This window comes from Acomys russatus, chromosome 23, assembly GCF_903995435.1.
Source record: "Acomys russatus chromosome 23, mAcoRus1.1, whole genome shotgun sequence".
In the NCBI taxonomy this organism is placed as follows: domain Eukaryota; kingdom Metazoa; phylum Chordata; class Mammalia; order Rodentia; family Muridae; genus Acomys; species Acomys russatus.
In genome coordinates this window covers 53,282,161-53,296,760 of record NC_067159.1, presented here as the reverse complement: position 1 = coordinate 53,296,760, position 14,600 = coordinate 53,282,161, and the positions used below count along the sequence as shown (strand labels likewise).

General features: G+C 45.6%; 1 protein-coding gene across 1 annotated transcript in view; it reads left to right on the top strand.

Moving 5' to 3' along the window:
- The window catches only part of LOC127206460 (adenylate kinase isoenzyme 5-like), a 76,026-nt gene that overhangs the window by 20,555 nt on the left and 40,871 nt on the right, over window positions 1-14,600 (top strand). The window contains exon 4 of the mRNA XM_051165736.1: window positions 10,501-10,961. Within this exon, the coding sequence (XP_051021693.1) occupies window positions 10,501-10,961 (461 nt within the window). The remainder of the gene's footprint in view (window positions 1-10,500; window positions 10,962-14,600) is intronic.

Below are 14,600 nucleotides of genomic sequence, written 5' to 3'. Positions count from 1 at the left end.
AAAACAGGAGGAGGATGTCCATGTTCAACATGCATACGTTTTTACGCAGGGGCTGAAGAGATGACTTAGCAGTTAAGAGCCCTTGCTGCTCTTCTAGAGGACCAGACTTCAGTTCCCAGGATCTACACAAGTCAGAGCCAGCTCCACCTCCAGGGGACCTGACATCATCTTCCAGCCTCTGTGGGTTCCTACACACACACACACACACACACACACGCAAACACACGCGCGCGCGCGCACACACACAGTAGCAGAGCAGCCTTACCTGGCAAGAGTCTCTTTAAAATGATCACTGATTTGCAGAGCTCTACTCCATCTTTAGTTTTGTAGTTTCATCCATCTTAAGCGGCATGGAAATTAATTAATTATATTGTAGGACAACAGTTAACAGAAGAAATGTGGCTGAACAGATCAGATAAAAACAGCAGCAGATGGTAGATTCTGGTAATTTAAAAAGAATTCTAGCACACCAACGTGACTGACTTGTGACTGCTGAGAAACATCACATTTTATTCCTTGGATGAAAGGTTGTGTATTGCTGATCCTAGGTGATTAACATATGTGTTACTAATGCGTTGTTCATAAGCCACAAGGTAAAGACATAAAAATAAGACAATATCGACACTCAGAAGGGTGTGATGTTTCTGACACAGATGTGCGGTATAGCGCTTCAGGCCTCCAGGCTTATAGAAATGCCATTTATCAATAATGATATAAAAAAAGAACGGAAACGCAATGTGTCATTTGCATTCTGTAAAAACAAACTTATTTAGCCTGTAGGTCAGGATTCCATTCAGCTCATCTATGGCTGAGACACCGAGCTGGTCCAGATGTGCATCCTACTCAGCTTGGCTCCTGCCATTGGTGTCTGGTTTATATCAAGTCCTCAAGAAACATCTGTTGACTGAAGGAATCATCCCGTATTATTTTCTGTGGTTTGTGTGGCTCAATTGTGTACTTCTAAAGTATTGCATTTCCAGATATTATAAAGACACTGTTAGAGCTAAATTTTCTTAGTATCTAAAGATATTCCTGTAAGGTAAAATTGGAATCCATATAAGGGGTTAACTCAAGCCAGCATGCTGAATGTGCCAAAGGCTTCAATGTGCTTGTTTTCAAATGTATTAAAATGTTTAATTTTTCCATTATAAATTCCTTTGACTGACTCTTAAGCATTTATTATGGCTCAGATACAGGCATTTCATTTCTCTACCCTTGTGTGCCTATTTTGGCATAGGCGTTGTCCAAAACACAGAAAGGTAAAGGATTATAGGGCATGGTCCCTCCCTTCGAGGAGTCCAGAACCAGTGAGGAAATAAACTGGAAACAGATTATGGCCTACGATGGACAACATAGTGTTGACTCTAAATGCACTACTGAAGGCCAGAGCAAATGGCTGTGGATTGCAGATTTCTCTTGAGGTTCAATCACTCAATGACAAAACTGCATGGAGTAGTTTTAAAGCCAGGGATTTATGAATGGTCTCGGGTTTTCATGGTCTGTCACCTTTTACTTTTACTGACTAAGTCTCTGTAGAAGTGTGATACATGCAGGAAAATCCCTTTTGCAGCTGAATGGCCATCCACATAGTGAACACAGCCAAGCAAACCTGCTCCCAAATCTAGGAACAGAATGTAAGCAACCATCCCACCAAGACCGCCCAAGCTCCCGGCCACTCTGTCTCCTGTGGGCAAACACCTCGGCAGGTTCTAAGGTGACTAGTTTACGTGTGACTATTTTGTACTTCATATAAATAGAATGACAGGGTGAATACTTCTTATCTGACGCTCACTCAAAGCATTTGAGAGCTTATCCATTTCAACAAGGACTTGGAGACCAGTGATTCTTGGTGCTTGCCGGACTGCATTTTGTGAGTAAAACACAATGTGTGCTGCTGTGGCTTCCAGCTTGGGGCTATTTCAGACAGTGAAGAACACACTATATGAAGAGTGGCAGCACAGGTTTACATTTCCCCCAAAGCACCGCAGGCTCTCACAGCTCCACAGGCTCACTAGCTGAAAATTGCCATCTTTTACTTTATTTCAGTTTAAGCACTCCAGTGGTACATAGTGGTATCGTCTTGTGATATTAGTTTGCATTTTGTCCCAGTTTCATTTCAGTTCCTGCGATAAAAAACACCCTGACCAAAAAATGACTTAGGGAAGAAAGTTACTTATCTCACGGTTCCTGGTTCCTGCCCATCACCCGGAGAAGTCGAGGCAGGAACGTCAAGCAGGTATCACATCACAGCTGGAATTAAGAGCAGAAAAAATGAATGACCACATTCTTCCTGCTTGTGCATATCTCAGTTTCTCACTGTTAAACAGTCATGAGCCTCCTTACATAGGTAATGGCGCCACCCACAGTGAACGGGATCTCCCCACATTGATGGCCTTAAGACATTCCTTCTTTTTGCTTCTGAGTGAACTCACTCATTATGATAATTTCTAGATCAATCCATTTGCCCACAAATTTAGGGAATTCCTTGTTTTTAATAGCTGAGTAGTATTCCATAGTGTAAATGTACCACAGTTTCTTAGTCCATTCTTCTACTGAGGGACACTTAGGCTGTTTCCATGTTCTGGCTATTATGTATAAAGCAGCTATGAACATGGTTGAACATATGTCCCTGTTGTGTGGTAGGGCATTTTCTGGGTATATTCCAAGGAGTGGGATAGCTGGGTCTTGAGGAAGCCCTATTCCCATTTTTCTGAGAAAGCGCCAGATAGCTTTCCAAAGTGGTTGTACTAGTTTGCATTCCCACCAGCAATGAAGGAGTGTTCCTCGTCAGCATGCAGTATATACTCACATCAAAACACTAGTCCAAGGGATACGTACCATGAAAAACTTTACTTACCAAGAAAGTGGGTCAGAGGAGAGGACATCCTATTGAGACTTTAGGCGAGAGTAGCATGGAAGAATGGGGAAATAGTAGGACCCACAGGGTCCTGGAAACCTACAAGAAGAACTTTATGACAGGCAGATCTGGGTCCTGGGGTCCTCCTCAAACTAAGGCACCAGCCAAGGAGAATATAGGCAGTAAGCTTCGAACCCCTACCAAGACCTAGCCGACGAACAGGATATTCTCCACCGTTGAGTGGAGAGTGAGATCTGACTCTCACACGAACTCTGGTGCCCCTTTCTGACCACGTGCCCTGGATGGGGAGACCTGGTGGCACTCAGAGGAAGGATAGCAAGTTACCATGAAGAGACCCGATGTTCTCAGAGCATATATAGGGGGAGGAGGTCTCCCTCAATCACAGACATAGGGGAGGGGAGAAGGGGGGAAGTGGGAGGGAGGGAAGAATGGGAGGAAACAGGGGAAGGGCTAACAATTGAGATGTAATATGAATAAATTAATAAAAAAAAAGAAAAAAAAAGACATTCCTTCTTTCCAGAGACATGGTCATGGGCCAGCCAATGATATAATCCCTCACTGAGACTCTTCCAAGGTGATTCTAGGCTTTATCAATTTAACAGCTAAAGCTAGCCATCGTATTTTCTCCATCACGAGAAAAGCTATGGACAATGACAGTGTCTTTGGTGAAGTGTCTGCTTAACTCCTTTGACAAGTTTTACATTGGATTGTCTTTTTCTTATTGATTTGTAGAAGTTATTTATGTATTTGAGTCACTAATTGATATATGCATTTTAAGAATATACCTCCTGCTTGATCGGATGCATTTTCACTTTTAATTTTATCCTTTGATGATCGGACATTCTTACTCTTGTTACTAGCGGTTTTTTTTTGTTGTTGTTGTTGTTGTTGTTGTTGTTGTTGTTGTTGTTGTTGTTGTTGTTTTCCATTTCATTCCAACAACTTCATCAGCTAGAAGCCATGTGGCTTTAACATTTACGTTTGGATCTGAAGTATGTACGGAACTGATTTTCGTTGCATTGTTTAATCTCTCTCTACTCATGAGATCTGAGACTCGGCTTCATTTTCTTCTTGGCAAGAAGGGGAACTAGTGCCTGCGTTAAGTTATGTGCCAGTAAAGGAGACAACGCGCTCAGTGTTTCGCTCGTGGCCTCATGATATGTAACATGCCGCACTGTGTTGTGCCAATACAAAGCCAACTTCCTTCCAAAGGGTGCTGACGGCCAATTAAAAACCCAATTTGGGGATTAATTGGACTATAATGCGGAATGCCATAATAAATATTTAATTAAGTCATAAATAAAGGTATCATCATGAGAAAGCAGTGAAAAGGTAAACAATGAGAGAAAGGATGAAAATGGTCAAACATTAGAAGACAGGAACCAGCAAAAGTTCTGATGGAATTGTCTCAATGTTCAACTTCTATCCATTTTGATTAAAATGAGTGATGAATACAGAATTCCTTATTATGGAAAGTGCAACAAAACTAGATCTTTCATCTACTCAAAACATGACTTATGGCACTACAAATAGATCAGTTCTTTCTGGAACCACAAAATGATTTTTCCATTTCATCTAGCAATCTCACTTTGGGAAGTTTATACTAAGGGATAGTTTAAAATGTGAAAAAAATATGCATGGAGTTTGTACCAGAATTGCTTATAATAGCATAATAGTAGAAGTAAACCAAAATGTGCATCTTTGGGAGAAGACAGGAGCATTGGTTCAAGCCTCTCAACGGACTACAAAGCCATATAAAATGATAGTGACACAGAGAAAACACATGTATGTAAGAACAGTGATGATAAAGTATGTGAAAAGCTGTCTTGGTCCAAGAAGCTGGAAGGGACAGAGGGCAAAACACAATCACTATTTTGAGGATGGTGAAAAAAATGGAAAGAAAGTCTATTGGTGGTTTCTGCTCAGTGTCTTTTTTTGGCGGGGGGCGGGGGGTTTCAAGACAGGGTTTCTCTGTGTATCCTTGGCTGTCCTAGACTCACTTTATAGACCAGGCTGGCCTCAAACTCACAGTGATCCGCCTGCCTCTGCCTCCCGAGTGCTGGGATTACAGGCGTGCACCACCACGCCTGTTCCTGTTCAGTGTTTTTATTACGTATGTTTATGTGGTGCCTACTCGTTTTGTCCCTACTGTGAATCTCTTCTGCGTATCCACACAATCGCTGAAATATAGCATTTATCTAAACCTCGTTGATACACATTTCTCTCTTTCTACTAGACAATGAACTCCTTCTGTCTTGCGCTTTGTAGTTCTAGCTCCAGAAATGGGTTGGAAACATAGGCGGTTTTCATAAACATTGAATCATGGAATGCACTTTGCTTTAACAATCAATTAATAAAATAAAAATGTAAGGTTCTCCCAAACCACAGCCCCTTTTTGGTGTCAAATTAAAACTATTCAACTTGGAATTTTCCTTAATTCTTTCAGACACTGTGAAAACTTTCAGTCTTTTAAATCCTAACCCAAGAATTGCTGGTGATCTAGCACGTAAGTGCCCAGGCTGTGTATGGTGGAAAGAGAACATAGCAGAATTTCTCTTTGGTGGAAGATTTGTGTCACACACTGTTATGTTGTCCTGTGTTTGTCCCAGATTTAAGAGACTAATACATATAGCTCAAGTACCACAAAACTCAAAGCTTCAGGAAGACCTCCTAAAAATGACTGCTTGTAAACCAGAGATGCAGTTATCAAAACTGTATCCAAATATGTGGAAGCAGGTCTTACATGTTTAGTACTTTTTCTAAGCCAAAACAAAAAACAAAAACTAAAACTAAAACAAAAAAAAAAAAAACTTTCCAAATTTCTTACAGATGTAAATGGTCCAACAGATTATAAATTAGTGAAGAAGATAGAATAATTAAAAGACAGACATTTTCTGTGTTGGACATGAGAAATCCAACACTCGAAAGTGTAATGATTTGAAGTGATGTACATTCTACCCAACTGCTGGAAGCACAGGTCTTTCAAGCAGGAAAGAACTTTCAACATTTGGAAAATCCACGGTGTAAGTTTGTTACTATATTGCTGCTGATTTAAATGATGCATTAACCCCAAAGCAAATTGATATCAGCTGAAAAACAGAAGGGAACAATGGAAAGGCCCCCCCCCCATAAAAAAACAGTAATAGTGTGATCGAGGAGAGAGCTTACGGGTGAAATGCTTGCCACGTAAGCATGAGGCTCTGAGTTCAATTCAATCCCCAGTGCTTATGGAGGGTGGGGGAAAGCTGCCGTGACTGTGGCCTATGCCTGCCATACCAGGGTTGGACAGGCACAGCCAGGGTGTCCTGGGTCTGTCAGGCCTACCTGTCTAACTCGATGATGGGCTCCAGGTATGGTGGGTGATGCTGCCTCAGTAAAGAGGGTACATAGTGAGTAAGAAAGAAACCTGAAGTCAGTTTCTATCCTCCACACAAATGTGCACGAGCACCCAAGTACACACACACACACACACACACACACACACACGCGCACACACACACACACACACACACACACACGCACACGGGCATTATGCTGCTGGTGTGTTAAGAGAAGGCTTGTACGGCACTGGGCTGTAATCAAACCGGTGCTGCTGCTCCATAACCTCGGAATTAGGCTCTGATTTTTGATAAGTTCATTAACACGGTGAATATAATATATACCTTACATGTTGTCTTAACTTTTAAGATGACATGAGCACAAATATGTAGCATTGTATACTTTGTAAGGTTCTTAGCACAGTGCAGACACATAACAAATAATGAATTGCTACGTTTCATGGCCAAAGTTGTCATAATACAAGCGTGGTAAACCAGTCTGGTCCCTGCCATTGACCCCATGAGGGAGAAGGGCAATTTCAGCATGAGAAATGTTTCCTTTTTATTCATTTAAATGTTACCAATAAAGATTTTCTGTTCTTTTACAAATGCTTTTCAAAATTTCATACCTAGTTTATTTTGATCATACCCTCATTGCCTTTTCTTACCACGCTCCCCCCACCCCCGCTGCTCCCCATTTGCAAAGCCTTTTATTCTGTAAGAATTGCTTGCTAAAGTCTTCCATGCTAAGCTGGAAGCCTCACTGAAGGACTGAGTGTGGGCTCCTGCTAGCTGTCTGGGCCAGTGGCTCTCAACCTATGGGTCACGACCGCCTTTGGAATAAAGGCTCTTTGGCGAGGTTTGCCCAAGATCGTTGGAAAACACAGAGATTTACGTTATAATTCACAATAGTAGGAAAATTACAGTTGTGAAGCAGCAGCAAAACTAATGTTATGGTTGGGGGGAGGGTCACATGAGGAATTGTATTAAAGGGTCGAAGCATCAGGAAGGCTGAGAACCACTAGTCTAGAGTCTAGTGGGGTACCAGAGAGCCCTCATGCCTTCCTTGTGTGGGTGGGCATGTGGCCCTCCGCCTCAGCCCAGAAGGTCTGGCCCTTTGCTGAGACACTGTGTGTCATCTGGCTCCTCATGGATGACTCAGGGAACACTCCATCCCAAGGTTCCTTCCTCTTGCAACGCCCCTGTCATCATCCTGTGATTATCTGCACTTCCACTTCCTCTGCCCCTTCCACGGGGCAGGTCTAGACCCAGGCCTCACATTTCCAATCAATGGAGTCAGCTTTTATTTCCCCATCGCACTTGCTGTGGGCAGATGGGTTCCCGCCTTTGTGCCTGTGTTTCTTCTATCCCTGTGGTTTATCTGTGTTTTGCTCATCACTGTCTGATGTTGTTTGTCCATTTTATTTGCTTTTTTTTCTCACTGTATTAATTAAACTGTTTATTACATTGTAGGTGTGTGTGTGTGTGTGTGTGTGTGTGTGTGTGTGTGTGTGTGTGTATGAGAACTGATGCGCCTGGGCCACAGCACTACAGCATGTGTGCAGAGGCCAGAGGGTACATCTTGGGAGTTAGGTCTCTCCTTCCAAGCATGTGTGCCCTGGGGAACAAGCTCAGGTCATCAGGCTGGTCAACATCGAGCCCCCATCACACTTATTACACACATTCACAGATGGAAACTAGGCTCCTTGCCAGCAAGGAGTGGCGTATGTCTTAGTTACTGCCATAGCTCAGAAACTGGCAAAATCTCCCAGAATGTGACCACAGAAAAGACAAATTTAATTATACTACAAAAAGTTAGAGGTGTGCCAAAAGGTTTTGAAGAGGATTGGAGCAATTTGTATTAAATTTAGAGGGGAGAAAAGCCCCACAAAATCTTTGTCTTTTTAAACTTATTTGGTCATGACCTGCTTGTATTTTTATCTGAATATAATGTGGGGAAACGTCATAATGTGCTAGTTGTTAAGAAACAAGCAGACTTGGGAGTAAAGCACAGTTTGTTGGAGCTCATAAGAGTGTGTCTCCACGTTGCAAAGGGCTTCAAGCTCTTTCTACGCCCAGCCTTAGAATCACATTAACCAGCTGGTAAGACAGCTGAGATTCGGCAAGGATGGACTCGTGTTCTGGTGCCTGCCCTACCCGGCGTCTTCCAAACCATCAGGCCAGCCTTTAAGCACTGTGCTTTCTGCCTGTGGCCCCTGTAAGTGTTGCAGTCTGCTCCGAAAGGTATCCTGGCAACTGGGAGCCCAGCAGTACCACAGAGTCACACTGTACAACAAACCTCACACAAGAGATCTATCGGAAGGGGAAAAGCCAGGAGGGTGGCTGCCTGGGCTAGTGTGAGAAGCTGCAGGCAGTGGAGCAGAAGGCAGGCCTTAGATAGGATGTCTTAGGGGGTGCAGCTAGCCAGGGTGTAGATTTTTGAGGGCTGGGATTATTTCAAGTCCTGAGCTTGGGTGAGCTCAGGGATTGGTGGGATTTTTTTTTTTTTTTACTTGTAAGGCAGGGCTTGGCTACTCTCCCATCTTAGGGCTGGAAATGACCATTAGAGGCCATTAGAAACCCTTAGGGCCTTCTGGGAAGGCTGTGGGTGGGGTCTGGTCTCTTCCTGCCTTGAGGGTTTACCAAGTATACGGAGGTATGACAGCCCTTCCCTGTGAGGCCACAGTCTACAATAATAATGGCCAGTGTCTTGCTCTTAATTCAACTCATTCTCTCTCTCTCTCTCTCTCTCTCTCTCTCTCTCTCTCTCTCTCTCTCTCTCTCTCTCTCACACACACACACACACACACACACACACACACACACACACACCAGAGCACCAGAGAGCAGCACTACCACTCTCTAAGGCTGGTGAAAACGTGCTTCTTTCCTCAAGCTAGCTAGTGTTTCTTCTTACCTGACCTCCTTTTCCAGGGGCCTTGCAGGTCACTTGCTGGCTTTACCAAAGACACTGAGAACCACGCATCACTTCAAAACAAAACAAACCAGAACAAGGGCAACAGTACCAAGGAAATGCCGACCTGGAGAACACCTACAGGAACTGACCCCTTCAGTCCTTTGTGCTTCAAGGTCCACTAAGTCCCCAAGCCCTGAGGTTTTCCAAGGATGGTGGCAACGCTTGCATAGGGCAGAGATGCTTTGGCTCCTTTCCAAAGAGGGCTGCCAAACAAGCTAAAGAAAGGTAAGTAGAGCCATGCTCTGACAGAGGACCCCAGTGTCCTCAGAGCTTCCATCAAGACTGCCACATGACGCACTGGTATGGCATGTGGCTCCACAAGTGTTCACCGATTTAATTTAATTCACAAATTGGGCTAATTAAATTTTGAACTCCCTCGCTCTGGTCAAGTAAAGCTGCTGCCATCCCCACGCTCCAGCTGCAGCGGCTCGGCTCGTGTGGCAAGAAACAGGACTAGAAAAGATCTTTTAAGATAAACTTGAAACAGACATTCAAACAGTGAGCTTTTGAATTTGAAGTATTTACGGTGTTGCTTTCCATCAGGCCCCAGAGGCCAGTCCTTCCACACCCTTCGCTTTCTTTCCGCCACATACCCGCCCACAGAGTGGGGTCCTTGCAAGCATTTAGAGATCACATTCGCAGGAGACCTGGAGCATCTCTCAGAGAGGCAGTAAAAAGACATCTTATGTGGGAAATGAGTCATCTTGGTAGCTGTGGGGAGGATGGGCACACCTTGGTGGTGACCGGAGGACTACCTACCACCCTTGGGTAGGACTTATTAGCCTTAGGCTAATAGAGGGTTCTGATGGCCACGTGATGCCCTAATCTAAGCAACTCCATTCAGGCCACCTCTCCAGCCCTTTCTATTTTAAAGCGACTCCAGCTCCCCAAGACTCACACTCCTTTCTTCCTCCTTCAGCTTTTCCTGGTTGAAGGGATTCTTTGACTACTCACTAATTCTTCGGCTAACCATTTCAGACCTTCTACTCAAGTGTTTAAGGAAATGAGAAACCAGCTAGCCAAACTTTCCTTAAGGACTGGCACTCAAATGTAAAAAATGACGCCAGATACAGAAACCCTTCCCCCTCCTTCCCTAACTCCCAACTCCCATAACTTGACGAATATATGAATTCTCTGACTTGGGTTTTTCCCTCTGGGAAGAGCTCCTGGGGGACTCAGGGTAATCGTGTGTGTGTGTGTGTGTGTGTGTGTGTGCGTGTGTGTGTGTGTGTGTGTGTGTGTGTGCGTGCGCGCGCGCGCGCGCGCGCGCGCGCGCGCGTCTGTGTGTAAAGGAGTCCCGTGCCAACTGCTGGGTCCTTGACTCCCAGGTGCCCTGGCCGTGTTGCGGGCTGGGGAGTGCCTGCAGCCGGCGCGTCCCCACCCCCGCGCCCCGCGCCTGCCTGCACAGCGTGACTGGCGGCCGCTGCAGCGGGCTCGGGAGGCGCGGGCCGAGCGCGCAGAGCCGGGAGGCGTCGGCTGGTGGCGTCGGCCGCGTGGTCCTCCTCCGCGCCCCTCCCCTGGCGCTCCCTTGCGCCCGGGAAGCCGCGGCTGCTCGCTGCAGGCGGGGGAACCGGCGCGGGCGCGGGGGCGACAGGAGAGCGGACCGCACAGCTGCCCGGGAGTCGCCGAGTGGACCCTGGCCTGCGCTCATTCAAGTGAGGGCTGCGCCCTGCCAGCCCCAGCCTCGGGAGCTTCCCTGCCTGCGCCCCACGGCACGCGCGGTACAGCCATGAACACCAACGACGCCAAGGAGTACCTGGCCCGCAGGGACATCCCTCAGCTTTTCGAGGTAAGAGGCAGGGGTGGCCGAAGGGACCCCAGTGGTCATTCCCGGTGCTGAGAGGGCCAGCTCCTGGCCGCACCTTCCGGTGCGGGGTACCTAATGAAGGCGCTTGCAGAAGCTCTCTATTCTCTCTCCCTAGACAAGTCGCCTTTCCCGCGGGTTGCTAGGGTCCCTTCCAAATGCGGGCATCGAAACCCATATCTTGGGATCAAGTTTCCCTCCTCGAGCCGGGTTCCGGATGCAGGTTGCCCCCAGCGTATCCATCAGACATGGGCACCCGGAGTGGCCTGGCAGCACTCTCTGGGGCTGAGGGTCAAGCCAGGTGAGAGCACTGTCGCCCACACTGAGCCAGGACAGGAAACTGTAGGTTCCAGAGCAGCAGGCACTCCAGGCGCCAAGCTTTGGGTTTCTTGCAGGGAAGAGAAAGCATGGACTAAGGAATTCTTGGGGCGGGTGTTGGGGGGGGGGGCAATGGCTTGAGAGGGATTAAGATGGAGAGGGAGAAAACACACACACACACACACACACACACACACACACACACACACACACACACACACACACACCACAACAGATCAAGTGCAATGCTACCTCCGGGGTCGGTGAAGCTTTGCGCCGCCAGTCAATGAACTCCTGAGCGCCTTTGCTGTCCCTTGGAAGGTTCTCCAGGCGCTCCTCCCAGCTGCAGCCTTCAGCCCCAGCCTCCCGCCCACCTACACAGGCTGGGTACGACTGGGAGCGACCAGACAGGCGTGACTCCTGTTGCTGGTCTCTGCTAGCGTGTAGCAGCAGCTTCCGCAGCAGCGACCTAGGGGTGCGGTAACATTCAAAAAATGTGAGAAAGGAGGCTCCAGATATGAGCTAAAGGTACCTGGCGCAAACCACAGCCGCCCTCCCAGAGAGAAGTACTGATTCTTAGTCTTCTCTCACATTGAGTTTAAAACACTCCTAAGTCTGAAGCGCTTTTGCTTAGGTTACAAAGAAAAATGAGAACTTAAAAAGAATGACACCAACCCAAGCTTCTTAGGATGAGCTCTGAGAAACCTGCCCTCCCATTTAAAAGGAAATGATAGACTGATATAATAAACTAAAGGCACGCGTTGTACTTTTTCCTGTTTAGGGGATTTGTTCTGCACAAAGCAAAGCGTGTCTCTTAAGAAAATAATTTATACAATAATCTCTCCCAATAAAACTGTGTTTAACACGGGTGCCATAATTACAGCTTGAGAGGTTTTTGGTGGGTTTTTGTTTTGTTTTTTTGCTGTTTTGTAAACATGGAAATGAAGAGCTTTAAAAAAATATCATAAATGTTAAGACTGAAACCAACTTTGTTTCTAGCTTCTAAAAGAAGGATAGGAGAGCAACCTTGCAAACCATGGGGATTGTTTCTCCTCTTTGGTGCCAGGTAATTTACAGAGAACCTGGGTGGCCTGTTTGCGAAATTCTATACTGTGTATGCAAATAAGCTACGGCAGGTAGTTGTTAGGGCTTAGATCTTTTCATTGGCGTCTTTTCTGCATATGAATGGGATGTCTCAAAATAGCATCCACACTCAAAAGGAAGTCAGCTCGCTCACCTGAGAGGCACTAATGCCATATACTGAGATTGAGTTCTGGACAGCAAAGAGAAGACCCAACAGGAGTCTGTAGTGCACAGCCCAGAGAGAAGCAGGGCCTGCCGGTCCATGTGATGAGTATAGACCACAAAAATCAAACACCTCAGGTTTCTAAAGTACAGTTTCTGTGCCTGATCCACACTGATCTAAGTAGATAAAGTTTAACCAGGTGCCTGCCAAAACCCCAGACAGACAGACAGACCAAAACCAACCAACCAAACAAAAAAACCCTACATATTTTTTGGGTGGTACAAGACATCTGCTAGGTTTGTAGTTGACAAGTACTTCCACTTTAAAATTAAACTTAAAAACAAAACAAAACCCTTTCGTATGGTTCTGCGGCGTTCCTACAGCGTTGTAACATGAGTGTTGATCTTGGACCTTAGAGCAAAGATTTGGCAATTCATTTGAGCACTATTGAAAGTCCGATCAGATTACTCACATTTTCAGAGGAGTAATATCAAAACTAAAACATATCATCTACTGCTTATCTTCAGTCCTGGGGTGCTGGCTACTAAGAAAAGGCTTAAGTTACTAATGAAAGAGTGGAGCTGCTCACTGTCCCCTTTAAAAATCAATGCCCTTCAAAGAATCAGTTTTATTAGGGAGACTTGAAATGTCGGTCTCCCAGGCAACTTCCATTGCATACAGCCACCCAACTTACGCTTTAGAAAAAGACAAAATTAAGAGACCTGGATTTTAAGTATTAATATTGTGGCTGGAATATATATGGGGTACAGAGAATCCTGGCTTTTTTTTTTAACCCCATACATGTTTTTATAAGATGTCTGAGGGTGATTATATGAGTTTACTATGAGAAACTAGCTTAGCGTCCTAAACCTAAGACCATTTTGGGAAATAAGCTTGAGAAAGCCACTAATATCTCTGAAACATGATTTCCTGGTCCCCAAAATAAGAAGTAGTGATGCCCACAGGGCTGAGTGCACACCTAAGTGAGCACACCTAAGTGAGCACACACAGAGAGTTCATGTGAGACACCAAGAACCTCGTGGGCGGCTGCGGTTGGTCCTGGCCCAGAGAATAACAGGTCGTGGGAGCTAACCTGCTTCTCAGAAATTGCATGCCACTTCCTCTGCCCCCTCAGCAGCTGACCTCGTCTGAGGAGCTGCACACCCAAACCCACACCTAGTAGGAATTGCCTGCCATTTGGGGAAAGTGGAACAATACTAATTTAAAAATTAAAAGCTATGTTCATTTTTGTCAGCTTTCCCAAGGATGTGTACGTTATACATTAGTAATGTATAGGTGAGAATAATTTATGCTTTTTTCCATGAAGCTTCCTAAAGAAAAGTATTTTGCACTTCAGACCAGTTCCCAGGAGTCACCATTTTTGAAGATGTAGAAATTTTGGGAACTAGTGCGTACTGGTCTCCACTAGTTACCACCACCAGGCTCTGTGACTGGCAAGGACACAACTGAGTGAGACAGGAGGAGACTTAGTTCAGCACAAAGTAGCCAGGGCTGGCTCGAACTGCAGAAGTCTGATGAAAAGTGGTTTATTTTTTACTTATTTAAATACAATAAAACCTTGAGGAAACTTTTCCTCATGACAACTATCACAACAAAGCTTTAAGCGTGGTTCCATCCAAACTCTTCATTAAGTCTCTTTTGCAAAGCATTTGTGACTTTTCTCACAGGAATCAGTCTGTGGACTGAGACTGTGCTCAGGGCACAGGCCTACGGAGGAAGGCCTTGTGATAAGCAGAGGAATGGATTCCATTGACTGAGAAGCAAAGCTTAGGATTCTGGGGTGGGGTGGGGGATGGGGGAGTAGGGGAATTGGGGGGCAGGGGTGGTGATTCTGGGGAAGGCTGGTTCCAAAGACTAGCAGAAGATCACCAGATTATCAACGTCTTCCACTGAGGAAGGCTGTGTGTTTAAGAGCTCCAGCTACTCTAGGGCTTACCTGTGAGCTCACAGACCTCTTGCCCGTGGTGCTACAAGGCACCATGAATTAAAAACAAACAACAGCATACGTCTATAATTGTAATAGATGCTGTAGATAGGCA